Source organism: Macrobrachium nipponense, chromosome 44 (genome assembly GCF_015104395.2).
Source record: "Macrobrachium nipponense isolate FS-2020 chromosome 44, ASM1510439v2, whole genome shotgun sequence".
NCBI classification, from domain to species: domain Eukaryota; kingdom Metazoa; phylum Arthropoda; class Malacostraca; order Decapoda; family Palaemonidae; genus Macrobrachium; species Macrobrachium nipponense.
In genome coordinates this window covers 21618690-21646438 of record NC_087221.1, presented here as the reverse complement: position 1 = coordinate 21646438, position 27749 = coordinate 21618690, and the positions used below count along the sequence as shown (strand labels likewise).

The following is a 27749-nucleotide window of genomic DNA, read 5'->3' as shown; positions in this document are numbered from 1 at the left end:
AAATCCAGCCCAGAGCGTTTTTTTCCCGAGGGATTGGCCTTCGGGACCTAAGAGGACTAGACAAGAGAGCCTGCTCTTCAGGATCCGACCAAGAAGTTTTTGGTTAATCTGCAAGAGCAGTTAGCGTCGCTCGTAGGCTCTTTTGCTAAGGACTCTACAAGGAGGAAGGATGTCTCGCTCCCTGTGAAGAGTTCCGCTAAGCGTCCTTCTTCGTATAGGAGAGAACTCTCACGATCTCCAGGGCGTTTATCGCCTTCGTCAAGGGACTCGTCGGATAGGAGTTGTTCTCCTGAGAGAAGAGCCTTTCGCCCTATAGGCTGGCTTCCCCGAAGCGCCCTCTTAGACACAGCGCATCGAGCAGAAGTCTCGAGCGGTTTAGCTACAAGGAACCGGAAAACCGATTAGGTATCAGGATCCCTTGGGTCTTCAGGACCAGGAGCCAGACAGGCGCAAAGAGGCAGCAAGACGCAAGAAAGGACGTCAAGAGCCTCTTAGAACGCTGGATTCAGGACGTCAGGATTCTGCTAGAAGGCAGGAATCAGGGCGCCAGGAGTCAGGGCGCCAGGAGTCAGGGCGCCAGGAGTCAGGGCGCCAGGAGTCAGGGCGCCACGAGTCAGGGCGTCAGGAGTCAGGGCGCCAGGAGTTAGGGCGCCAGAAACAGGACGCCAGGAGTACCGTTAGGCGTCAAGTTGTTTAGGGCGCCAAGAGCCTGTTAAGCGTCAGGAATCAGGACGCGGGGATCTGTTCAAGCGCCCTGAATCAGGACGCCAGGAGCCTAGCAAGCGCCACGAACCCGACGAACCTAGACAACAAGAGTCTAGTAGGCACAAGAGTGTTGCCGACAGACAGGAGCCTCACTCTTCGTATAGGAGTGCTAATGTTCCGCACTCCCCTTCTCGGGAAAGGAGTTCTTCTCCCGGGAAGAGCCAGATCACTCCAAAACGATCTCCTTCTGTAGATCAGTTGGACCAGGTATCGGAAGACGAAGAGCCTGTAGATGTAGCAGTTTCGGACTACAAGAGACTTTCTCTTTTGCTGCTAAAGGAGTTCGGAGACTCCCTTCATCCTGCGGACCCTCCTTCACCAGGATCCGTTTTGAATGTCCAGCACTAAAGCTCTCAAATCGTCTTCCTTCGTTAAGATGCGCCCCGCTCTTTGTATGAAAAAGGCATTGAAAACTTTTTCAGAGTGGTTGACTTCCAGAAGGGAAGCGGGCAAGACAGTTTTTTCCTGCCCTCCTTCCAAGTTAACAGGCAAACCAGGAAGGTGGTACGAGACCAAAGAGCCGATGGGGTTAGGCCTGCCTTCTTCCGCGGATGCGGATTTTGCTTCCTTAGTGGACTCTGCTAGGAGGAAGTCGTTGCTGTCTGCTAAGGCGACTTGGGGCATGTGTGAGCTGGACCACCTTCTAAAGGGCCTCTTTAAAACCCTTGAAGTCTTCAACTTTATGGACTGGGCGTTAGGAGCATTAGCGAAGAGAGCTCAGGACACGGATTTTGTTTCCATGGAGGAACTTTCGAGCGTCCTGGCTTGCCTGGACAGAGCGGTCATGGACGGTTCTGTGGAAGTTGCCTCTCTTTTTGGGACGGGAGTTTTGAAGAAGAGATCTGTCTTTAGCTCTTTCTTAGCAAGAGCAGTATCACCCTTGCAAAGGACATCTCTTCTTTTTGCTCCTTTATCCCCGCACTTTTTCCACAAGAGACGGTTAGAGAGGTTTCGAAATCTCTTACGGAGAAGGCAACTCAAGATCTACTCACGCACTCAGCCAAGAAGTTTAGGCCGGCAGTGCCGATAGAGAAGAAAGAGAGACCCTCTTTTGTTCAGCCCTTTCGAGGGGCCTCCTCTTCTAGAGCCCCTCTTAGAGGTCGAAGACCAGAGAGAAAGAGTAGACCATCTAGAAGGTCCTTCGGGAAGTCTAGATGAACAGCAAGTCCTCCAGACGAAAGTAGGCGCCAGGCTACTCCACTTTGCCAAAGTCTGGGCGCAGAAGGGAGCGGACTCCTGGTCCCTCTCTATCCTGAAAAAAGGATACTTGATCCCCTTCAGGGAAAATCCTCCCTTGACGACAACTCCAAGGGAGTTAACCGCCAGATACTCGGATCCGGTCCGAAAGCTTGCTATGTTGCAAGCAGTGGAACAGATGATTTCCAAGGAAGCAGTAGAACTGGTTCAAGATCTCCAGTCCCAGGATTCTACAATCGGCTATTCCTGGTTACCGAAAGCATCGGGGGGATGGAGACCAGTTCTAGACGTCAGTGCCCTGAATTTCTTTGTCTTGAAGAAGAAATTTTCAATGGAGACGTCTTCCTCTGTTCTATCTGCTCTTTTCGTCCCCCCCCAGGGGACGGGAGGATGGTGTCCCTGGACCTTCAGGATGCGTATTTCCATGTGCCAATTCATCCGGCAGCAAGGAAATATCTGAGGTTCATGTTCCAAGGGAAAGTGTTCCAGTTCCGAGCGATGTGCTTCGGACTTTCGACTGCTCCTCAAGTCTTTACGGACATCATGAAGAATGTAGCTTATTGGCTACATCCGGAAGGGATCAGGATCTCGTTATATCTGGACGATTGGCTAATAAGAGCCCAATCGGAGAAAAAATGTCTGGAGGACCTTTTAGTGACTCTAAAGTTGACAAAGTCCTTAGGACTTTTAGTAAATCACGAGAAATCCATGCTGACTCCCCAGCAAAGTATTGTCTATCTGGGGATTCAGATGGATTCTCGGGATTTTCTAGCGTATCCTTCGCAGGAAAGGAGGAGAACGCTGCCTAGAAAAGGTGTCAGTCTTCTTAAGGAAAGAACATTGTTCCGCGAGGGAATGGATGAGCTTGCTGGGGACCCTCTCCTCGATGGAACAGTTCGTTTCCTTAGGAAGACTTCACCTACGACCCCTTCAATTTTATCTGAAGGAGAAGTGGGATTGGAAGTCCAACAATCTGGGAGAGACTTTTCCAATCTCGAAACGGATCAAGGAGAATATCCGTTGGTGGTTAGATCCACAGAAACTAAGCAAAGGAATCTCCCTTCGCTTACAGAACCCGCGCCTAGCGTTGTTTGCAGACGCCTCAGATTCAGGGTGGGGAGCGACCCTAGGTTCGCAAGAAGTGTCAGGCATTTGGGAAGGAGAACAAGTGTCCTGGCACATCAACAAGAAAGAGCTAACAGCCATTCATCTAGCTTTGGTTCATTTCGAGGAACAGGTCTCAGGTCTGGGGATTCAGATTCACTCGGACAACACAACAGCCCTCGCTTATATAAAGAAGCAAGGGGGGACGCATTCCTTTTCCCTGTACGAATCAGCAAAGGATCTGCTGATTTGGGCACAGGAAAGGAAGATCTCTCTCCTCACAAGGTTTGTGCAGGGAGAGAAAAATGTCCGGGCAGATCTGTTAAGCAGAAAAGAACAAGTCCTACCCACGGAATGGACTCTCAATCCTCAGATTTGCCAACAACTTTGGCATCTGTGGGGAAGGCCCAATATAGACCTGTTCGCGACCAACAAGATAACACAGATTAGGAAAAACTATTGCTCCCCGATCTCGGATCCTCAAGCAGTAGCAGTAGACAGCTTTCTGCTATATTGGACGGGCTTGGATGCGTACGCCTTCCCTCCTTTCAAGATAGTAGGAGAAGTGTTGAGGAAGTTCGCTTGCTCGGAAGGAACAAGAATGACCCTCATCGCTCCCTTTTGGCCGGCTCTCGATTGGTTCACAGAGGTGCTGGAGTGGTTAGTGGATTTTCCAAGATCGCTTCCACTAAGGAACGATCTTCTCAAACAACCCACTTCGACAGGTTTCCAACAAAAACCTCCCCGCTCTAAGTCTGACCGCCTTCAGACTGTCGAAGGACTTGTCAGAGCAAGGGGCTTTTCACGAGAAGTGGCGAAGGCTATTGCAAGAGCCAGAAGAGTCTCCACTTCTAAAGGTATATCAGTCGAAGGTGGGGAGTTAGTTTGTTTTAGAAGAAAATGGTGGTGTAGGGAAAAGAAAATATCCTCCTCCAGTACCTCTGTAACTGAAATCGCAGATTTTCTCCTATATTTGAGAAAAGACTGTAACCTGGCAGTTTCAACAGTGAAGGGTTACAGAAGTATGCTGGCCTCAGTTTTTCGACATAGAGGAATAGATCTGACAAACAATAAAGATCTTCATGACCTTATAAGGTCTTTTGAGACCACGAAAGAACATGTAATCAAGAAGCCTAGCTGGAACTTGGATGTGGTCCTCAAGTTCCTAATGTCGGAAAAATTCGTACCGTCTCACGCAGCTTCGTTTAGGGACTTAACAAGAAAGTCTTTATTCCTTTTTGCGTTAGCAACAGCCAAGAGAGTGAGCGAGTTGCAAGCTTTGGAAGGTAAAGTGGGGTTTAAGAAAGATTCAGCGATTTGCTCCTTTCAACCATTTTTTCTAGCGAAAAATGAAAATCCCTCAAAGCCTTGGCCAAGAAGCTTTGAGATAAAAGGAATATCTTCATTAACAGGGAGAGAACTAGAAAGGACTTTGTGTCCAGTCAGGGCACTCAAGTTCTACCTGGAGAAGAAGAAGTTGCTGAAAGGTACAGAAGAAAGTCTTTGGTGCTCTGTAAGAGATCCGAAAAGAGCGATTTCTAAGAACGCCCTTACATTTCTTCATAAAAGATGTAATAAGGGAAGCTCACCTTAAATGCGAAGAAGAGCATTTCAAGGTTCTCAGAGTGAGAGCTCATGAAGTGAGAGCCATAGCTACGTCGATGGCTTTTCACAAAACATGGTCGCTTCAGGCTCTTATAGAGTCGACATTTTGGAGATGTAATTCGGTGTTCGCCTCGAATTACCTAAGAGATGTTAAAATTTCGTACGAAAAGTGCTTTGCTCTGGGAGCGTATGTTTCGGCGAATTCAGTGCTGGGAGAAGGGGCTGAGGCTAATCCTTCCTATTTAGTTTAAGGCTTAAATTACTGTTTATTGGTGGTTGTTTTTATTGGTTAATTGTCAGAGGGAATAGGGACCCTCTTACAATTTATAGATTGTAACAAGACTAACATGGTCAGGTGATCGGGATTGGCTTCAGTGCTCTTTGTGATTTGTTTAATAACCTTAACTCTGTCATGTAAGAGGGCGAGTCTCCATTGATATGACAAAAGGTCAAGGCTCTACCATGTAAGTGGGTCAGCCCCCATTGGTACGATCCAGTATAGGCTCTGTCGCGTAAGCGGGCTAGCCCCCATTGACACGATCCAAAGAGTTATTCAACCATAGGTTCATTCCTCGTTGAAACTCTTGAGGCAAGCAGACTCATCGACAGTAGTCATGAAGTCTTCAGCCCAATAAGGTAGGAACTATGGATTATGTTATCCAAGAACATAGGTTGTTTTTTCCCTGTTTTTTAATGTATTTAGTTAAGTATTATTTTGTTTTTAGCTGTCTCTTGCCCGCCACCAAGGGTGCCAATCAGCTAAGTATATATCTGCTGGGTAAGTTACTTGTACAAAAATGATATTGTTAAGATACAATAAAGTTTTGTACATACTTACCTGGCAGATATATACGATTAATGCCCACCCAGCCTCCCCTCAGGAGACAGGTGTAAGAGAAATTATGGCTTAGAAAACGGGAATAGTTCCAGACCCCGCCACCCAGCGGCGGGAATGGTGGATCACCTGACCTACCTGTCGCGTGTGCCGCGAGTTTTGAAATTCTGTCGGGACGACCGAGTCTATAGCTAAGTATATATCTGCCAGGTAAGTATGTACAAAACTTTATTGTATCTTAACAATATCATTTTTCTTAATTAGACATTTTTCATACAAGCACTTAGATGAATTCATGAATACTTACTTAAGAAAAGAGAACAGGAGATAAAAATAACAGAAGGTGCTCTGTATGAAGAATGATTAGAATGGACCAGTGAGTAAAATGGCCTTCTCTCTCTCAATACAAGAAAGCATCTACTTCAGCTTGCATAGTACTCGAACTACTTAATAGGAATAGTACATGTCCATGTTTCTGTGTCCAAATCAATTGAGCAGAGTATCTTAACATAAGCCAGTGTCCATGGTGCCACACACTACATTATCGAAAAAAGATCCTTATTGGATTTAATATATAAGCCAAGTTAATTGTTTAGTACAAATGATTTTACTGAAAATAGAGTTTCATGTATGACACTTACCTGGCAGGTATGTATATAGCTATATCCTCTGTCGCACTGGCAGAATTTTCAAAACTCGCGGCAACCGCTAGATCACTGGTAGTTCAGGTGATCGCCACCCCATTCCCGTGGCGCTGGCGCTCGGAACCATTCCCATTTTCATCAGATTTTCTCTGCCAGCCGAACCGTCAACATTGTTGAGGGTTCCCTGCTAGGATTTCGAGCTCATTGCTGACTTTTCACTATTTTGGACGGATTTTTTGGTATCATATTGGAAAGTTAGATTGGCGATCGCTTTGGATTTTTCTTACAATGTCTGATTCTGGTGTTATCTTTAGTGTGTGTGTGAAAGAAGGGTGTAAGGTGAGACTACCGAAAGCTTCGGTAGACCCTCACACTGTGTGTAAGAAATGTAGAGCGTGTGTGTGTACTTGGGACAATAGGTGTAATGAGTGTGAGAGTTTGAATGAAAAGGAGTGGAAGACTCTCACGAAATATGTGGAGAGATTGGAGAAAGATCTAGTTAGGAGATCTGTGTCTCGGAGTGAGAGGTCAGTCTCTTCTAGTAAGGCCTTGAATGATTCAGTGACTATTTCTCCACCTCCTTCCCAAGTAGAAGTTGTAGCACCTTCCCCTGAGGTTTCTCCTGCGCCTGCTGCTGTTTCTGAGGATGCGAAGGACTCACATTATGTTCAAGTGTTTGCTGCCCTAGCATCAATGGGCGATCAGATTCAGCGTCTTACTGACAAAGTGGGTGTTTTTGATGTGTGTGACAGTGATCGTCTCTCTCGTGCTCCTAGACCTAGACCGCTGCCAAGCTCCCAGACCCAAGGGAGAAGGTATGTCGACAGTCGAAGGGAGGCGAGAGGGGTCCCCATACGATCAGTCGTCCCAGGCTGCAGCAGTGCGCCGTAGAAAAGGCGTCAGTGGGAAGTGTTTTTCTTCTTCCGATAGCTCTGCGTCAGGCAAGTATCGGCGTTATGCGAAGGAATCGCGTCCTATTCAAGAGGATGCACAGACCAGACTCATCTCAGGACGAACTCGGCTACGCGCAAGAGAGATGGAGTAGCCCCAAGATTTTCTCATCTAGTGGGGATGAGGACAATATTCCTGTTAAAAGGAGGAGAACGTTTCATTCAAGGGAGGACGCAAGACGTTCTATGGCAGGCGGTTCTCCTGAGAGGGACTATCCTTCTGCGTCCTGGGTGCACTCTCCTGTATCTTCTCCGTCTCGCAGACCTCAAGTCCATTCTCCTCGTCGTACGAGTGCTTCACGACTTCGCTCTCTGCCTTCGCGTACGATCCGTCAGGAGACGGACACTAGAGACTTTCTCAGAGAGATGCAAGTGAAATTAGCCAACCTGGTTAAGTCTTGGGAAGCAACGGATCAGCCTTCCTCGAGACGTAAGGACGCGTTTCTCCCCGTTAAGTCCTCCAAGAGGACACATGATCAGAGTTTGCCTCTTCCTCCTCGTCCTTCGGTTTCTCGGACAGGACGCACGGTACCGGCTAAGACGGACGATCGCTCAGTTATGCAGGACGCAGGACACAAGAACAGGACGGATAGACGTATGGTGGACGCAGCTCAAGCGATGGACGCAGGACGCAGGCGGCAGGACGTTAACCTGTCTTCCTCCTGACTCTTCCGAGAAGACTTTCGTCATGACGTGATGCAACATTCGCTTGCTAAACAAGTTTTGGATCCGTACTCTGAGGATATTCTTCGTAAAGACGTGTGCTTACAGGAGGTTTCTTCAGCGGAAGAAGACGTTGAGGACTTAGCTTCTGAAGAGGAGAAAGATGTTGAAGCTCCGTCTTCTGATTATAAAAGGTTGACTGATTGTCTCCTGTCAATCTTCGAAAGGGAGTTTCAACCCTCAGCTCCGTTGTCCCCCCTTTCGCAGTTCTCAAGGAACAAAACCCCCAAGAAATCATCGTTTTTGAAGATGACTTTCTATTACTGCCAAGAAAGCCCTTCAAAGGATTAACTCCTGGTTGAAGGAAAAGAGGGAAGCAGGGAAGACTTCTTTCTCCTTCCCGCCAGCCAAGTTGGCCTCGAAGTCTGGGGTCTGGTATGCAACAGGGCAAAGTCTCGGCCCAGGAGTTCCTGCCTCCTCCCAGGGGGACTTTTCCAACATTGTAGACAGCTCCCGCAGACATACTCTGCACGCGGCCAAGATTTGGTGGACGTCTTCAGAGCTGGATCATCTTCTGAAGGGCATTTTCCGGACTTTTGAAGTGTTTTAACTTCCTTGACTGGTCCTTGGGAGTGCTGGCTCGCACATTAGAAGACAAGGAATCGTCCACTTCTCAACTGCCAAGCAGTATTATGTCTTGCATGGACAAAGCCCTGAGAGATGGGGCGAACGAATTGGCGTCCCTCTTTACAGCAGGAGTGTTGAAGAAGAGGTCCCTCTTGTGCTCTTTTGCAGCAAAGGGCGTTTCTAACGCGCAGAAATCGGAGTTGGTTTTCTCCCCACTCTCAGATCAGCTTTTTCCTTCAGAATTGATTAAGGACATCTCATTATCTTTGACTCAGAAGGCGACTCAGGACCTTTTGACTTCGTCTTTAAGGAAGTATTTGCCCCCCAAAGTGGTTAAGAAGACACCTAAGGAGTCAAGACAGACTCAACAGCCCTTTCGAGGCAAAACATTTTCTTGCCCCTCCTTTAGAGGTAAAAGGGCTCTTCCCAAGAGAGGGTCAAAGCCCGCTAACAAACAAATGAAGCACAAGTCCTCCAGTCATCAGTTGGGGCCAGACTCCAGGAGTTTTGGGAAGTTTGGCACAATAAGGGAGCAGACCCTTGGGTCGTCACGATAGCCAGGGAAGGTTACAAGATCCCCTTCCTGAAGAAGCCTCCTCTTTCTACATCCCCGAGGGATCTTGGGGCCCATTACAACGATCCAGAGAAAGAAGAGTCCCTGCAGGAGCAAGTCCTCTCCATGATCAGGAAAGGAGCAATAGAACCTGTTCTGGACCACTCATCCCCAGGATTCTACAACAGGCTTTTCTTGGTAGCGAAAGCCTTGGGCGGATGGAGGCCAGTGCTGGATGTAAGTCATCTCAATTTGTTTGTGGAAAAGACAAAATTCACCATGGAAACGAACGAATCAGTACTGGCAGTGGTGCGTCCAGGGGACTGGATGGTTACCCTGGACCTTCATGACGCGTATTTCCACATCCCCATTCATCCAGGATCCAGAAAGTATTTAAGGTTCGTGAGCCAGAACAGGATCTTTCAGTTAAAGCCCTTTGCTTCGGACTTTGCACGGCTCCGCAGGTGTTCACGAGAGTGATGTCGAACGTGGCGAAGTGGCTGCATCTACTAGGGATCAGGGTCTCTCTCTACCTAGATGACTGGCTTGTAAGATCCCAATCAAGACAACAGTGTCTGGAGGACTTAGAAGTAACGTTGGAATTGACAAACGAATTGGGTCTGATGGTGAACTTAGAAAAGTCAAATCTGATCCCCAAACAGGAGCTAGTCTATTTGGGGATTCTGATTTCCTCAGTGACTTTTCGGGCTTTTCCATCCCCCGACAGGCAAGTTCAGTGCCTTCGGAAATTGCAAGCCTTCCTAGAGAAAGTCCAATGCTTGGCGCAAGAGTGGATGAGCTTACTGGGGACTCTTTCGTCGCTGGAGCGGTTCGTTTCTCTAGGAAGGCTTCACATGAGACCCTTACAAATCTTCCTGAACGAAGTCTGGCCAAGAAAATCGCAACCGGATTCCTTACAAGATCAAGGAGGAATTACAATGGTGGCTAACTCCAGGAAAGTTAGCAGAGGGTACGTCGCTCCAGCAGAAGAACTCGGACCTTGTATTATTTTCAGATGCATCGGATGCAGGCTGGGGAGCGACTCTAGGCCCTCAAGAAGTGTCAGGTTGTTGGAGCAAGGAGGAAGCGTCTTGGCATATAAACAGGAAGGAACTGATGGCGATTTTCTTGGCTTTAAGGGGACCGTCCGCTATGATGTCTATTTTTTTTATTTATTACTCGAAATACATAATTTTCATATATGTTTTAGATATATATAACACCTTTGTCATATAAAAATTTCAAGTCATTTGAGCAAAAACTTTTTGTTTTATTAGCAAAAATCATGATTTAAATAAAAAAAATTGGTAGAGATTTCTCCGCTAATATGACATCATTTGTATTGAAAATCATACCATACAAACTTCTTTATATACGGAACAATTCTGTGTGACAGAATTTTTATTTTTTTATTTTTTTATTTTTTATGATTTTATTTTTTTTTTAGTCTAGACACTCAAAAAAATCTAAAAAAAAAAGAAAAAAAGAAATCAAAATTCTGTCACACAGAATTATGGGATTTTTATTCCTCTTTCCAATGATATCTTTCTCTCTAAAATTGGATAATAAATAACCGAGTAAACTCTACCGACATGCGCATAAGTATGTTTTTGAGTTATGAGCTCCCAAAGATTTGGTATGTAAATTTTCGCTTTTTTCTTATAAAAGTCAAAACAACATTATTATAATTACTTTATTTGTACTTTTATTGTTGATTTCTACATCAAGGATCCTGGTCCTACCCCTAAAAGTGGTGTTAATACCCTCAGCGTGACACCAGATAATGATTTAGACGGCAAGACATGAGACAATGAGGGTAGCTGATAACAATGAATTTTCGTGTTTTTCTTTCAGCACACTCCTGGCCTTCGCTAATTTTGCTAGCCTTAGTTGCTGAGTAGCCTTCTTGATCTTAGGTAACTTCGGCATTGCTATAACTTCACTAAGAAGTTATAAAAACAACGTAAATAGCTAGTAACCAAACGCAAGTGCCTACGCGCATGTACCTCCTCTGACGTCTGTGGCGTAACTGAGTCATTCTCTGAGTCTCGCCTATAAATAACCGCTCTGAGCAGCTCCCTTCTCGCCCAGTGTCACACTACCATTCATTGCTGCCAGATGTATGAGAATTTCAAAAAAAATCTTTAAAAATCGCTGTATATATGCAAAAATAAACACGCAAAAACAATTCTGTCAAACTCAAGTCATAAAGACGACGCAGTTACGATGACGTCATCATTTAAAAACCGCTATATCTTCATTATTTATAAAAATAATTGGCTGAAACTTCTGGAAAGCATGCACGGCATGTTTCTGCATAGATACAAGTAATAACTCGATTTTTAATTTTTTCAAGTTGACATGTCATCCGCCATAGGGGACGGTCCCCTTAAAAGCGTTCAAGGCGTTGATCCGCAACAAGGTTGTGCAGGTCAACGCAGACAATACCACAGCTCTGGCATACATTCGCAAGCAAGGAGGAACTCATTCAGTATCCCTGTGCAAGTTAGTGGAAGAAGTCCTTCTGTGGGCAGAGGAGAACGTCACCCTGCTCACCAGGTTCATTCAAGGGGAGAAGAATGTTAGAGCGGACCTGTTGAGCAGGGAAGGTCAACTGCTGTCTACAGAGTGGACCCTACATCTAGAAGTATGCCAGAGCCTGTGGAATTTATGGGGTCGTCCAGTGGTGGACCTATTTGCGACCGCAACTACGAAGAGGTTACCGACATATTGCTCTCCAGTCCCATACCGTCAAGCAGTCGCAGTAGATGCCTTCCTTCTAGATTGGACGGGCCTAGATGCTTACGCCTTTCCCCCATTCAAAATTTTAGGAAAGGTTATGAAGAAGTTCAGGGAGAGTCAAGGGACGAAACTGACTCTCATAGCCCCCTACTGGCCGGCCCAAGATTGGTTCACAGAGGTACTGGAATGGAGTCGACACACCAAGAACACTTCCAGCAAGAGTAGATCTACTCAAACAGCCTCACTTCAACAGGTATCACAAGAACACCCTCGCTCTGGGTCTGACTGCGTTCAGACTATCGAAAGACTTGTCAGAGCGAGGGGGTTTTCTAAAGAAGCGGCCAAAGCTGTGGCCAGAGCAAGAAGAACTTCAACAATCAAGGTGTACCAGGCGAAGTGGGAGACCTTTTCGTAAGTGGTGTAAGAGTCGGAAGGTTTCTTCATCCAGTACCTCTGTGACCCAAATTGCGGACTTCCTTCTGTATTTGAAGGAGGAAGCAGGGTTATCTACTCAGACACTCAAAGGATATAGAAGTATGTTAGCCTCGGTTTTTAGACACACAGGCTTAGACATTACCAACAATTTGGATCTGAGAGACCTCATAAGGTCCTTTGAAACAAGGAAGGAACATCGTTACAGGACTCCTTCTTGGAACCTAGATATAGTGCTGAAATTTCTAGGAACTAATAAGTTTGAACCGATGGGTCAAGCTTCTTCAAGAGATGTCTCAAAAAAGACGATCTTTTTGGTGGCCTTGGCCACAGCGAAAAGAGTTAGTGAGCTGCAAGCCATTAGTAAACATGTTGGCTGGAAACATGACAAGGCAGTATGCTCTTTTCAGGAAGACTTCTTGGCCGAGAACGAAAATCCATCTCATCCTTGGCCAAGGTCTTTTGAGATTATGGGTCTGTCAGATCTTGTGGGACAAGAACAAGAAAGAGTTCTCTGTCCAGTAAGGGCTTTGTGCCATTATCTAGAGAGAACTAGGAGTATTAGAGGGACTTCAGAATCACTTTGGTGCTCTGTGAAGGGACCCCAGCAGAGCCATGACTAAAAATGCTATCGCTTTCTTCCTAAGGGAGCTAATTAAGGAATCACATATGCTATGCCAAGAAGAGAACTTCGGCCTGCTTAAGGTTAAGGCGCACAAAGTGAGAGCGGTAGCTACGTCCTTGGCGTTCAAGAGAAATATGGCCCTCAAGGATATTATTGAAACAACGTTTTGGAGGACTAATTCAGTTTTTGCCTCTCATTATCTTAGAAACGTCAAAACAACTTTTGACAACTGTCAAATGTTGGGCCCTTACGTATCCTCGGGTGCAGTATTGGGCAAAGGAGTTTCCACCCCATAAATTACTAACATGCTAGGATATTTTAGTTAGTTTGTAGTGTTTTTATGGTTGTCTGAGAGGGTTTATTCCCTCTTCAGTCTATGAAGTGTAGTTTGTTAGGGATAATGTGTGTGTGGTTCAGGTGGACTAATATTTCCTAGCATGAATGCCCGTGGTGAGAGAGGGCTAGGGTTTCCTGTCAACAAATTGGTCTCGTCCAGTTGTCAGACCCTTTTGATAGCTTCAACATTCAGGTCACATCCTAGTTGAGAGCTACTAAGGTTTAGCAGGCTAAGAGGCAGGACCTATGAAGTCAGCTACCTTAGCAGGTAAGGAACCAAAGAGTATTTTAAAATTTATTTTATTTTAATATTTATTTTAAGTTTTAAACTCTGATGATGTTGCTGTCTTTGACCAACCCCCAAATGTGTCAATCAGCTATATATATACCTGCCAGGTAAGTGTCATACATGAAAATGACGTTATTATGATATAACAAAGTTTCATGTATACTTACCTGGCAGGTATATATAATTAAATTCCCACCCGCCTCCCCTCAGGAGACAGGGTTCAGAGAAAATCTGATGAAAATGGGAATGGTTTCGAGCGCCAGCGCCACGGGAACGGGGTGGCGATCACCTGAACTACCTGTGATCTAGCGGTTGCCATGAGTTTTGAAAATTCTGCCAGTGCGACAGGATATAGCTATATATATATACCTGCCAGGTAAGTACATGAAACTTTGTTATACAGGTGGTCCCCGGGTTACGACGGTTCCGGCTTACGACGTTCCGAGGTTACGACGCTTTTTCTTAAATATTCAATGGAAAAATCAGTCCTGGGTTACGACGCTTGTTTCGAGGTTACGACGCTTTTTCTTAAATATTCAATGGAAAAATCAGTCCTGGGTTACGACGCTTGTTTCGAGGTTACGACGCTGACGCTTCCGACGCTCCGAGTTAACTACACTTTTAAAAAACGCATACTATGATAAAAATCCTTTATAGTGTAGCAGAGTATATAAATAAAAATCAGTTTCTGGTTAGATTACAACAAAAATTTTGAGGTTATGATGATTTTCAACACTTTTTATGTCATATTTTTCTATGTGTTTTAGTGACGCCTCTTATGCGGAACTAGTTTCCGAGCGAATGAATACACACTAGCTTGCGGTGCGCAAAGTTTACATATAACAGTCCAAAAGCGCAAATAATGAAAAAATCATTGCTTGTTTCCAGTAATAATAACAAAACGAAGTTTCTGGTTAGATTACAACGCAAATTCCAAGTATCCAAAGAGAGACATTATCCAGTAATTTGATCAGAGAGAGAGAGAGAGAGAGAGAGAGAGAGATGAGAGAGAGAGAGAGAGATGAGAGAAGAGAGAGGAGGGGCGAGAGAGAGAAAGAAGAGATTTAGAGAGGAGAGAGGAAGAGAGAGAGAGACGTCTTCTGACGCTCCGAGTTAAGGACAGAGAAGTGTTCGTTTCGTTAAACGGCCTCTGACTCATGCCAGTAAATGTTTTGTTGATACAAATAATATAAGCCTATTTAAAGATACGTTTACTTTAATTAGTCTATATGATACGTAAATAGTAATCAACTGTTCTTGTAGCCCTCAAGTTGTTCCGACACGGCATACAAACCTTCGGTCCTTTTACAATAGGAAGGTACTAGCGGCAGCTGGATAGGTCGTAAGCTTTCGAACAAGGGGTTCGGTAGTTAACTGCTTGTCCGACAGGCGCGCGCGCGCGCGACTGGGAGGTAAACAAATCACTTTTGCTTTCGGCCTCACAGCGAGTAGACGTGTGTGTTCGACGCTCTCTGCCCGCTTCTCGTCGTTTGCTTTCCTTGAGTATATGGTTGTGTTTGTGTATGAAAGAATCATTGTAAGTACAATCATTTCTCTTTTTTCATTTAATATTGAGTTATTGGTCAATCATGGAATCTCCTCGCCTCGCTACCCCACGGAGACTATGCCCGGGTACCGAAGGGCGTAAATGCGGAAAGTTCCGCTCATTCCCGGAAATTGACCCACATATTTTGTGCGCTCGGTGTCGGGGGCGCGAATGCACCCGAGCCGAGCCCTGTGAAGTGTGTAATAATTGGTCGGAGGCGCAGTGGACTTTGTATGAGGGCAGGAAGAAGCGAAGGCCTGCAAAGGAGTCGTCGGAAAGCTCTCCCGCGACTCCTTTGGTTACGGACACTTCGTCTTCTTTCCTGCCGCCCGCTCAGCTTCCACGTTTGGCGCCTTCCCCTTCGGGGGGGGTCTCTAGGTCCTTCTCCTCACCTGACTTGTCGAGTGTGGAGGAGGGCGCTAGATACCCTGACGTCGAGTTGTACTCTGGGTCCTCTATCCGTTCGTCTTCGCGCGAGCGGGTAGAGGATCCTGCTAATCACCCGACTTTTGCTTCCTCAGGTGCGGTTGCCGCGAAGGACGACCTCGGACAGGTGTGGGCATCGTTGGGGCTGCAGGGCGTGCCGAGTGTCCAGGGGCTGCTCTACCATCTCGCTGGCTCCGTGGCGGTCACCCATGCGACGGTTACGACCACCACCACGACCCTTACAACACCTGGCTACGCTTCACCTCCTCACCTGGTGTACACCCCGCACGCGTCTCTGTAACACCCTACTACATCGGTGCAGGGGCCAGTCGCCGTACCACGGGGGAGTGTGATGCCGCCACCTGGGTTTGCCGTGCTGCCGCGACCGGACTTCGTGTGCCCGAAGAGCTCGCCCCTGGACCTCCCACCAGTACCAAGGATGTCTGTGCCGCTGGTCCGTCCAACTGGACAGCCTGCACAGCCTGCCGTACCTGCCGTACCTGCCCAGCCGCCGTTCACGGACGTGACGTTGATGACCACTGCTGCCGTTACTGTACCTGCTCCTGCCGTCTCTACTGCTGTTCCTGTGATGCCTGCACCTGCTGACGTTGTTCCTGTTCCTGGCTCCGCTGCTCCCGATGCTGATCTGTTCGGACAGGTGCGTCCGGGCCCTGTTGCTTCGGCAACAGCAGCCCCGGCTCCGCTCTGGATGACAGATCTGACGTCGGTCCTGAGGAGGTTGACGAAGAAGAAGAAGAAGAGGAGGAAGGTGTCGTCGTCGTCGTCGTCTGCCGCCTCTTCCCCTTCTTCTTCTAAGGCTCCCCCGCCGAAGAAGAAGAAGGTCGCCTCCCCCCCCCCCCCCCCCCTAAGAAGTCTCCTTCGGGAACTTCTAAGGGCCCGTCTCGCTCTGGTGAGACGGGGGGTTCTTCCGCTGGTCACCCTGCTCCTTCGGGGGCAGGACCCGTCTCTTCTTTTCCGCAAGGAAGAAGACTACGGGGACCAGAGGAGTGCCGGCTAACACCGGCACTTCCTCACCTGCTGTTAGTGATTCGGCCACGGCAGCAGGATCCGTCTCGGCCTCTCGTTCGCGAGAGGTACCGAGTGTACGGTCGCCTAACAGCGACCGTGCAGCCAGGAACCAGACCTCTGAGTCCGCTCAGCGTCAGGTTCACGGCACGGAGCGGAAGACTGGTGACAGCCGCTCACGCGACTCTCACCAGACCAGCTCTCGCTCTCGTGGCGAGCAGCTGGCTACCCGGGACGGACGTGACGGTCCATGAGGCCGGCCCACGGGCTGAGGCTGGGAAGAGGTCCCCCCACCCCCCCGTTCGCCGGCACCAGCCACGGCTGGTACCAGCGAACTGACGCGCCGTGAGGATACGCACCGGTCTCACCGTGACAGTGGAGCTCGCCGGTCGCCTGACCGTCACTCTCACAGAGAGCGATCGGGTACGGCGACCAGCACCAGCTCCTCTGACACACGAGACCGGGGCCGCTGTTCTCGGTCCAGCCGTTCTCCATAGCGAGACGGCTCGACTAGGTCTGCAGCTCGATCGCCACGCGGGTTGACGATCGCCTGCAGTCTTCCAAGCCCACTGGTTCTGCCAGCGAGCGAGGAGGGAGCGTCAGGTCTGCCTCTCCCATACCTTCAACCTCCTCGGGTTACACCGGGAGGGGCGAAGGTATTGAGGAGTGATCGTGAGGGGTGCGCCCCTCAGGATCCCACCACGTCGTCGTACGTACCAGGCACGGTTCTCGGACCAGCCAGGTCGTACGCACAAGTGGTTGGAGGAGACCGAGAGGGGTCTGTCGCTGTTCCTCCCCTCGAGGGAGGAGGGTCTCGGGAGATGCTCCTGTTTGAGGGACTGGATGGTCCGACTCCGCAGGACGCAGTCACTCCTGAGATCCAGAGGAACTTTGCCGAGGTTATTGCGCTGATTCGTCAGCACAACGACCTCGCGGAAGGATTGCCGCTCCCACCATCCGAGCCCACGTCCCGGCTCGAGTCGTTCTGGGGGCCCGAAGAGGGAACCCAGACCGACGGTGGGTTTGCCGCGTTCCGAGCTTGCAGACTCAGTGCTGGACCAGGTTGAATCGCTTGTCTCCGGACAAGACGGTTCGCTCAAGTCTGGCAGGTCGAGCAAGCTGCTTCCTCCTCCTCTGCTGCGACAGCGGCGTTTTTACGTGCCATCTGAAGACCCGATGCCGCCCAAACAGGTGAACCCGGAGTTAGCCAGGCTGACTCCGGGTGTGTCTCTGCAGCAGCTCCTGTCCGAGAACCTATGGTTCTCGCAGCAAGAGGCACTCGGCCTGGAATCTACCGCCATGGCAGCTTTCCAGGCCGTCTCCTGGCTAGATCTGTGGTCCCTCACAGTATCTAAGGTCGCAGCCAACTCCGGGGGAATTTCTCCCGAAGATGACTCGGCCTTTAGGAGACTTTGCCAGTCTGGAGGAAGAGCCATCTCCTTCCTTGCCCACCAGACGGTGAACCTGTGGGCCAACCTGGTTCTCCGACGGAAGGGACGCTGTCCTTACTCGGGTTTCCAGGGCGGCCGGGTCGCCGTGAAGCGGCGTTGGACTTCGCAACGGACCTTTACGGAGTTCCACGTCTCTCTTCCCAGGAGAGATGGTGGACGCTGCGGTGGACAGACGACGCACTGACGACAGTGACCGTCTGGTTCACCAGGCAGTCTCGAAGGCTTCTGGGCAGCCTCGGACTGCGGCCAAGTCTAAGAGCTCGGCTAGCGCTTCCTCGGTGGCTAAGACGGTAGCTAGCTGCGTCGAAGCCCGGGGAAAGACTCTGTCTTCTTCGACTTCTACCAAGGGGAGCCGTAACCAGCCCTCCTCCCAGCCCTCCTCCTCCCGTGGAGGCTCTGGGAAGAAGTCGAAGAAAGGGGGGAAACGCTAGGGACGGCGTTCCCCCTCACCTGCTGCCGGAAGTTGGGGGGGTTGTGCCTGGCCAGCCATTGGGCAACTTGGCAGCGCTACCGGCGCCGACGACCTGGATTGTAGATTGTCCTTCGGGAGGGATATCTATTACCCTTCGAATCTCGGCCACCCCTCACCTCCAACCCGGTCCAACAGCAGTCGTACGTTCCAGGGTCATCGAAGGACGTAGCATTGAGACAGGAGATCAAGACCATGCTGAGCAAGAGAGCTGTAGAAATCGTCACGGATCAGTCACCGGGCTTTTACAGTCGACTCTTCCTGGTGGAAAAGTCTAACGGGGAGGCTGGCGCCCAATGATAGATCTCTCTCCTCTGAACCGGTTTGTTCGCCAGACCCGGTTCACGATGGAGACGGCACGCTCAGTGCTCGACTCCATCAGGGAGAACGATTTCATGCTTTCGGTGGACTTGAAGGATGCGTATTTCCAAATACCCATTCATCAGTCCTCCAGAAAGTACCTCCGCTTCATCTCGACGGGACGGTGTACCAGTTCAGGGCACTTTGCTTCGGTCTCTCAACCGCCTTACAGGTGTTCACGCGAGTGTTCACTCTGGTGTCTGCTTGGGCCCATTCGCACGGGATATGTCTGATGAGGTATCTCGACGATTGGTTAGTCCTGGCGAGCTCCCGCTCGCAGTTGCTACAGGACAGGGATCGACTGCTCGAGTTCTGTCGCGATCTGGGGATCGTTGTGAACTTCGAAAAGTCCGATCTCGAGCCCAAGCAGAGGATGAAGTACCTGAATTGCTGATCGACACGGTAGCAGGGCGAGTCTTCCCCGCAGACTCGCAGATCAGCAGATTCAGGGAGGCAGCCAACCAGTTCCTGTCTCGGCAGGAACAGGTAGCTCAGCGATGGCAAGTCGTGATCGGACACCTGTCGTCACTCGAGAAGTTAGTCCCTCACGGGCGTCTTCACCTGCGGTCTCTTCAGTGGAGACTAAAGGAGGGAGTTGGTCACAGGCGACGGATCCCCCAAGCTTTCCAGTGTCACTGACACCGGAGGTGAGGCAGGACCTAGCCTGGTGGCTGGACGACAGGAACCTCTTAAGAGGAGTGCCTCTGCGCACTCCCCCCCCGGACATGCAGCTGTTCTCAGACGCATCGACCGAGGGATGGGGCGCACACCTGGAGGAGTTGCTGACTTCAGGAGTGTGGGACGAGAACGACAAGCACCTTCACATCAATGTACTGGAACTCAAGGCAGCGTTCCTCGCTCTCCAAGATTCCAGGACCGCTTGATGGGACACTCAGTGGTGTTGATGTGCGACAACACCATGGTGTGGCCTACGTCAACAAACAGGGGGGCCTAGTGTCTCTCCCGTTGTACCAGTTGACTCGGCAGGTGCACGAGTGGCCGAGGCACCACTCAATAGAGCTGTCGGCACGCTACATTCCAGGGAAGAAGAATTTGTAGTAGCAGACACGCTCAGCCGTCGGGACAGGTGATAGGGACCGAATGGTCTCTACACCAGGACGTGGCGGAAAGGCTCTTCGACCTCCTGTGGGGGCGACCAGTCGTGGATCTGGTTCGCCACCCGGCACAACAGGAAGCTCCAGGTGTTCTTCTCGGCCGTGCCGGACCCATGGGCAGCTGCAGAGGACGCTCTTCAACACCCGTGGGACAACCTCTTCGTCTATGCCTTTCCCCCGTTCAGCCTGATTCGCAAGGTGATCAGTCGAGCACTGGTCACCCCGAATCTCAGGATGATCCTGGTGGCTCCCAAATGGCCACAGGCCATTTGGTATCCGGACCTGCTGGCTCTTCTCGCAGGAGAACCGAGAGAGATTCCCCCTTGGCACAACCTTCTCGCCCAGCCACACGTCGAGCGGTACCACCGAGCAGTCCAGTTCCCTACGTCTTCACGGCTGGCTGTTATCCACCATCTCTTGCGAACGAGAGGCTTTTCTCGTAGCGCAGCAACAGAGATGCTGGAGGAAACGTCCGTCAGTCCTCTGCAGCTGTTGTACCAGGGGAAGTGGGCCGTCTTCTGTGGTTGGTGTCGTAGACGGGGGTCTACTCCTCTCAGAGCCACTCTTCAGCAGGTAGCGGATTTCCTCGTTTTTCTTCGCCAAGAGAAGCTCCTCTCAGTCCCCACAGTCAACGGATACAGAGCCGCCTTGGCGCTCGTCCTGAAACTGAGGGGATTGGACATCTCGAACTCGTTCGAGATCTCCTTGCTTATGAGGAGCTCGAAAGGTCTTGCCCACCCAGGGAACTCAGGCCCCCTGCGTGGGATGTGAACTCTCGTCCTTAGGAGTTTGACTCGAACGCCGTTCGAGCCAGCCACTCCGAGAGTCGTCAGACAGGGATCTGACCCTCAAGACCCTCTTCTTGCTGGCCCCTGGCATCGGCGAAGAGAGTAGGGGAACTTCATGGTCTTTCCTATGATGTACGACATTCCAGGGGATGGGGATCTGTGACGCTCGATTCCGTCCCGAACTTCGTTGCGAAGACTCAGAAAACCGTCGATCCCTGACGACAGGTTCGAGTCATTCACGATTCCCTCCCTAATGGACTTCACCGATAATGGATGCGGATGAGATGCTGCTTTGTCCTGTAAGGGCGCTACGGCGCTATCTGAAGAAAACTCGACACCTCAGGCCTGAGTGTCGACGCCTCTTCGTTAGCACCGGGGTAACCAAGAAAGAAGTATCCAAGAACACTCTTTCATTCTGGCTGCGTGAGGTCATCAGGAGGGCGTATGAGGCTGATGGTAGTGAGACATCCGTACGTCCCGTCCGAGAGCTCACGAATCAGAAGTATTGGCCCCTCGTGGGCGTTTCGTAAGAACTTCTCCGTGGCGCAGGTCCTGAAGGCAGGGGTCTGGTCTAACCAGACTACCTTTAGTCCTTCTACCTTCGGGATATTGCCCACAGGTCCTGGATACCTTTCCTTGGGACCCGTGGTGGCTGCTCAACAAGTTGTGTAGCAAACCCAGACCCTCGCAGGCTGAAACAGCATCGTCCTGGTGTGACTGTGTGGATGGATGTGTGAATGAGTGAGTGACTGGCTCCCTCTTCCCGTCTTTTCCTCCTCCTCTACCTGTGGGCAGAGGGCCACGGTCGTCACTACGCTGGATGAGGACGAGATGCAGGTGAGCTATATGACAGAGCCCCATCCTATCCCTTTCACTAGGGATAGGAGCAGAATATCCACCACTCCCTCCTACAAGGGGGGGGAAGTGGATGCCTACAAGAGTCAAACCCATGACTTTATATTTGCTCCTGTACAGGAACAAGTTCTTACATTGCTGGTACGAAGAGATACGCTTGCCTCTCTCTTAGTACTCTGTCCAGAGGTCTGACCATTGATCCTGCGGTGCACACCCCGATCAATCGGACAGAGGCTTGGATCCCTCCCTCGCTCTTACGACCAGGGAGGCTTCCAAGGTTGGGCGAACACCAGTCTGTTCACAAAAGACTCCAGATTCCACCCCAACCCAAGAAGTGAGTCTTCCTATTCGTAAAAGGGACCGAGGTTTGTATGCCGTGTCGGAACAAATGACAATTTGTCCAAAATTGCATTTTTCCTAACTATACAAACCTGAGGTCCTTTTACACATAGCCCCACCTCATGCCACCCCTCACTCTGCAGTTTTTGCTTGGGCCAAAAGCAAAAGTAGTGATTTACCTCCCAGTCGCGCGCAGCGCGCCGCCTGTCGGACAAGCAGTTAACTACCGAACCCCTTGTTCGAAAGCTTACGACCTATCCAGCTGCCGCTAGTACCTTCCTATTGTAAAAGGACCTCAGGTTTGTATAGTTAGGAAAAATGCAATTTTGGACAAATTGTCATATTTAGCAAAATCGAAATATCCAAAGAGAGACATTATCCAGTACACTGGAACCTTGACATACGAATTTAATTTGTTCCGTTACCATCGTCGTATATCAAAACAGTTGTATCTCAAAGCATTTTTTCCCATTAAAAATAATGTAATATGTATTAATCCGTTCTAGCGCTATGAAACCACACCTAAACACAGCTAAATTACATATACACAATTTATACACAATAAACAAGTAATAACACACATAATGATAAAATAACATAGCAATGTAATAAATGATAATAAATGTTAGTAAAATCAATTAAAAAAAAGAAAGGAATTTTACTTACCACAACGAAAGATGACGTGAGACCAGCAGGTGGAGGAGGTAGGGAAGGGTGGCAGGGAACGATTCGTTCTCTTTTTATTTACGTATGTACACTAATAACTACGTAATACGTAAACACAAATGAAATAACATTGCTAAACTAATTTTTATTTATTTTTTTTAATCAGTTCGTAGTTTAGAAATGATGGTGATGCCTTTGGAAGGTTTTTATAGCTTCCTTCTGCTTGATGATCGTGGATATTGTAGAAGGATTTCGACCATACTCGTTTGCCATAATTTCATGTTTTGCTTCCATCGAAATCCTTTTCTTGGGTTTTTTCTTATCACCTGCTTTGTCTTTAGTTTGAGACCCATGGTTAATAATAAAATAGACAAAATAACACGAAAAAATACGGCACAAATACAACGAACTAAACAACGACGTGTTAACATGCAGCACCAACAAATACAAACAGGGATGAACGCCATTTATGGTCGCTATACAACTAACACTCTTGCAAAAAATCGTATCTCAAATATTTTCCGTTTGTATATCAAAGCTTATATTTTCGCAAATTTTCTGTTGTATCTCAAAACATTCGTATATTAGGGCAATTGTATGTCAAGGTTCCAGTGTAATTTGATCACAGAGAGAGAGAGAGAGAGAGAGAGAGAGAGAGAGAGAGAGAGAGAGAGAGAGAGAGAGAGAGAGACGCCTTGGCAACAATGGTCTCGGGGATTGACGTAACGTTTATTTTCTGAACAGATAGGACAGAGAAGTGTTCGTTTCATTAAACGGCCTCTGGCTCATGGCAGGAAATGTTTTGTTGATACTAATATATAAGCCTATTTAAAGATACGTTTACTTTAATTAGTCTATATGATACATAAATAGTAATCAGCTGTTCTTGTAGCCCTCAAGATTTGGCAAAATCACTCCAGGTTGTACATAAAACTTCAAGAATGTAGTGTCACCAGAGGATTACAATAGTTTTTACCTTCAAGAACCACCATTCTTTTATGAAAATAACTCCAGGTTGTACATAAAACTACAGGAAACAACATGTAGTGTAACCAAAGGATTACAAGTAAGGTTTTTATAACTTTTTATTAGTTTAAGACATATTTCCAAGCGTTGTTCCGGCTTACAACGATTTTCGGCTTACGACGCGTCTCAAGAACGGAACCCCCGTCGTAACCCGGGGACTGCCTGTATCATAATAACGTCATATTTTTATCTAAATAAGGAAAACAATGATACGTACATCAAATGATTTCTCGTGTGAATGAATTGAGTTTCTGAAAATTTTCAGTAAACCTCAGTTTAACCATTAAGAGGATAAAAATTCATTATGCAGCACCCCAGGCCAGCTAAGCTATGATGTTGGCCAATTTGAGAAAAAAAAAATGTAAAGCGAAAGATATGCAAATGGACAAGTGCATAAAAAAAAAAATTCTAAAAAATTTTCCCTACCTTTTATTAGAAGTTGAAATTGATTATTTACAACTGCTTGTGGGGGACTTTTACAAGACAATATTAAATTTTAACAAGTTATACTTGGTTTTTCTAAATTATAATTACAGCTCATACAATAGTAAAAGATAAGATCTAAAATCAGTTACAAATATTGAGCATATTTGTTGTGGAATATTTATGTAAGTTTACCGAGATGGAAGATGCAGTAACTTTTTTCCTAATATATTTCTTTGCAAAATTACAATTATACTGACATACTATCATAAAGTGGCTGGCTGTATGCCCTTACTTTAGAAAGGGGCCTTATGGAGTCAGCACTCCCCTTGAACTATCAAAAATCATTCAAACATTACGAAAAACAAAATCGTTTCAACTTTCATTTAAAATAATTATTTACAAATGGACAGCCTTGAATGAGACAAACTTTAGTTGAACCTAAATTATAATTTTTCTGTATGTATATTTACAGGAGCATTTTATATTTGCAGGTATTAATGTTCAGCTCCAAAGTGAGAATGGTGTTCTTGGCCTTGGGCCATTCCCAGTTGCTGGGGAACAGGATCCTGATCTCATTAATGCTGGAAAGGAAACAGTCACCGTAACTCCAGGAGCATCTTACTTTAGCTCTGATGAAAGTTTTGCAATGATCAGAGGGTAACGGTTAACTATTTTTACTCCAACCATATTTTTCCTTATTGTTTAACAGGTTGAACCAGGTGCATAATGTGTGGATGAAGCATGTCTTTGATGCAAGTTTTCTGGTGTTCAGACCTAAGGTTTGCCAGTACACTGCATTAATACTGATATTGTTTTGAGACTTCTTGCTGCCTGGGAATAGCTTTGTAAGAATCAAGGTTTCTTTTTACTTTTTGAACAGCTTTATAAGCAATGTGGTTTTTAAATCTTTGGGACAGTTCTAAAAGTACTTGAGAATAGTGTAACTTATTTGTTCCGACTCGGAATACAAACCTTCGGTCCTTTTACAATAGGAAGGTTACTAGCGGCAGCTGGATAGGTCGTAAGCTTTCGAACAAGGGGTTCGGTAGTTAACTGCTTGTCCGACAGGCGCGCGCCGCGCGACTGGGAGGTAAACAACCACTTTTGCTTTCGGCCTCACAGCGAGTAGACGTGTGTTCTTGCGCTCTCTGCCCGCTTCATCGTCGTTTGCTTTCCTTTGTATGGTTGTGTTTCTCTTTGTGTTTGCAAGCAATTGTAAGTACAATCATTTCCCTTTTTTCTTCAATTTGGTGAAAGTGAACTTAATTGAGTTGATCAATCATGGATTCTCCGCGCCCTCCTATCATCCGGCGACTGTGCCCGGGAACTGAGGGGCGTAAGTGCGGTAAGTTCCGCTCATTCCCTGAAATTGATCCCCATGTGTTCGGTGTCGGGGGCGCGAGTGCACCCGCGCCGAGCCGTGCGATGTTTGTGCATCTTGGTCGGAGGTGCAGTGGGGCTTGTACGAGGGCAGGAAGAAGCGAAGGCCTGCAGAGGAGTCGTCGGAGAGCTCTCCCGCGACTCCTTTGGTTACGGACACTTCGTCCTCTTTCCTGCCCCCGGCTCAGCTCCCACGGTTGGCTCCTTTCCCTTCGGGGGGGGTTTCCAGGTCCTTCTCCTCACCCGATCTATCGAGTGTGGAGGAGGGCGCTCGGTACCCCGACGTGGAACTGTATTCTGGGACCTCTATCCGTTCGTCTACACCGCGCGGACGGGTAGAGACCCCTTCTAACCACCCGAGCTTTGCTTCCCCAGGTGCTGCTGCTACGAGGGACGACCTTGGACAGGTGTGGGCATCGTTGGGCTTGCAGGGCATGCCAAAGTGTCCGGGCGCTCTACCATCTGGCTGGCTCTGTTGCGGTCACGCATGCCACTGTGACCACCACCACCACTACGTTGTCCACTCCAGGCTATGCCGCTCCCCCTCATTTGGTGTATTCCCCGCATGCGGTGTCTGTAACACCAACTTCATCGGTGCCGGGTCCGATCGCCGTGCCACGGGGGAGTGTGATGCCGCTGCCGCCCGGGTTTGCCGTGCTGCCGAAGCCAGACTTGACCTGCGCCGATGCCAAGGATGTCGGTGACGCTGGTCCGTCCTCCTGGCTTGGGTGTACCACCTGCCGTACCTGCCCAGCCGCTGACGATTGCTGAGACGTTGCCGACCGCTGCTGCCGTGACTGTACCTGCCGTTCCTGCCGTGACTGTTCCTGCTGTTCCTGTGATGCCTGCACCTGCTGATGTTCCTATTTGTGGCGCTGCTGCTCCCAATGTCGGTCTGTCTGGACAGGCGCGTCCGGGCCCTGTTGCTTCGGCAACAGCAGCCCCGGCTCCGCCCTGGATGGCTGACTTGACATCGGTCCTGAGGAAGCTTACGAAGAAGAAGAGGAAGAGGAGGAAGGTGTCGTCGTCTGCCGCCTCTCCCCCTTCGACTTCTAAGGCTTCACAGCCGAAGAAGAAGAAGGTTGCCTCCTCCCCCCCTAAGAAGTCTCCTTCGGGAGCTTCTAAGGGCCCGTCTCACTCCGGCGAGATGGGGGGTTCTTCCGCTGGTCCTCCTGCTCCCTCGGGAGCGGGGCCCGTCTCTTCTTCCGCAAGGAAGAAGACTACGGGGATCAGAGGGGTGCCGGCTAACACCGGCACTTCCTCACCTGGTGTCAGAGGCTCTGCCACTGCATCAGGTTCCGTCTCGGCCTCTCGTTCGCGGGAGGTACCGAGTGTACGGTCGCCTACCAGCGATCGTGCAGCCAAGAACCAGACGTCAGAGCTCGCTCAGCGTCAGGTTCACGGCATGGAGCGGAAGACTGGTGACAGCCGCTCACACGACTCTCACCAGACCAGCTCTCGCTCTCGCGGCGACCAGCTGGCTACCCGGGCTGACGTGATGGTCCACGACCGTCCACGTGCCGAGGCTGGGAAGAGGTCCCCCTGGTCGCTAGCGACGTGATGTGCCGTGAGGACAAGCACCGGTCTCACCGTGACAGTGGAGCCTGTAGGTCGCCTGACCGTCGCTCTCACAGAGAGCGATCGGGTACGGCAACCAGCACCAGCTCCTCTGACACCCGAGATCGGGGCCGCTGTGCTCAGTCCAGCCGTTCTCCACAGCGAGATGGTTCGACCAGGCCTGCAGCTCGATCGCCTGCAGCCCTTCGGTCCTTTTACAATAGGAAGACTCACTTCTTGGTGGGAGGAATCTGAGTCTTTTGTGAACAGACTGGTGTTCGCCCAACCTTGGAATACCTCCCTGGTTGTAAGAGCGAGGGAGGGATCCAAGCCTCTGTCCGATTGATCGGGGTGTGCACCGCAGGATCAATGGTCAGACCTCTGGACCGAGTACTAAGAGAGAGGCAAGCGTGTCTCTTCGTACCAGCAATGTAAGAACTTGTTCCTGTACAGGAGCAAATATAAAGTTATGGGTTTGTCTCTTGTTGGCATCCACTTCCCCCCCCTTGTAGGAGGAAGTGGTGGATACTCTGCTCGTATCCCTAATGAAAGGGATAGGATGGGGCTCTGTCATATAGCTCACCTGCATCTCGTTCTCATCCAGCATAGTGACGACCGTGACCCTCTGCCCACAGGTAGAGGAGGAGGAAAAGATGGGAAGAGAAGCCAGTCACTCACTCATTCTCACATCCATTCCCACAGTCACACCGGGACTCGATGCTGTTCAGCCTGCGAGGGTCTGGGTTAGCTACACAACTTGTTGAGCAGCCACCACGGGTCCCAAGGAAAAGGTATCCAAGGACCTGTGGGCAATATCCCGAAGGTAGAAGGAGGTGAAGGTAGTCTGGTTGGCCCAGACACCTGCCTTCAGGACCTGTGCCACGGAGAAGTTCTTACGGAACGCCATTGACGGGCCAATACTTCTGACTTCGTGGGCTCTCGGACGGTGCCT

General features: G+C 49.0%; 1 protein-coding gene across 1 annotated transcript in view; it reads left to right on the top strand.

Annotated features, from left to right (window-relative positions):
* The window catches only part of LOC135204086 (succinyl-CoA:3-ketoacid coenzyme A transferase 1, mitochondrial-like), a 142397-nt gene that overhangs the window by 86411 nt on the left and 28237 nt on the right, over positions 1-27749 (top strand). Inside the window, exon 8 of the mRNA XM_064234084.1 lies at positions 24352-24517. Coding sequence (XP_064090154.1) covers positions 24352-24517 — 166 coding nt within the window. The remainder of the gene's footprint in view (positions 1-24351; positions 24518-27749) is intronic.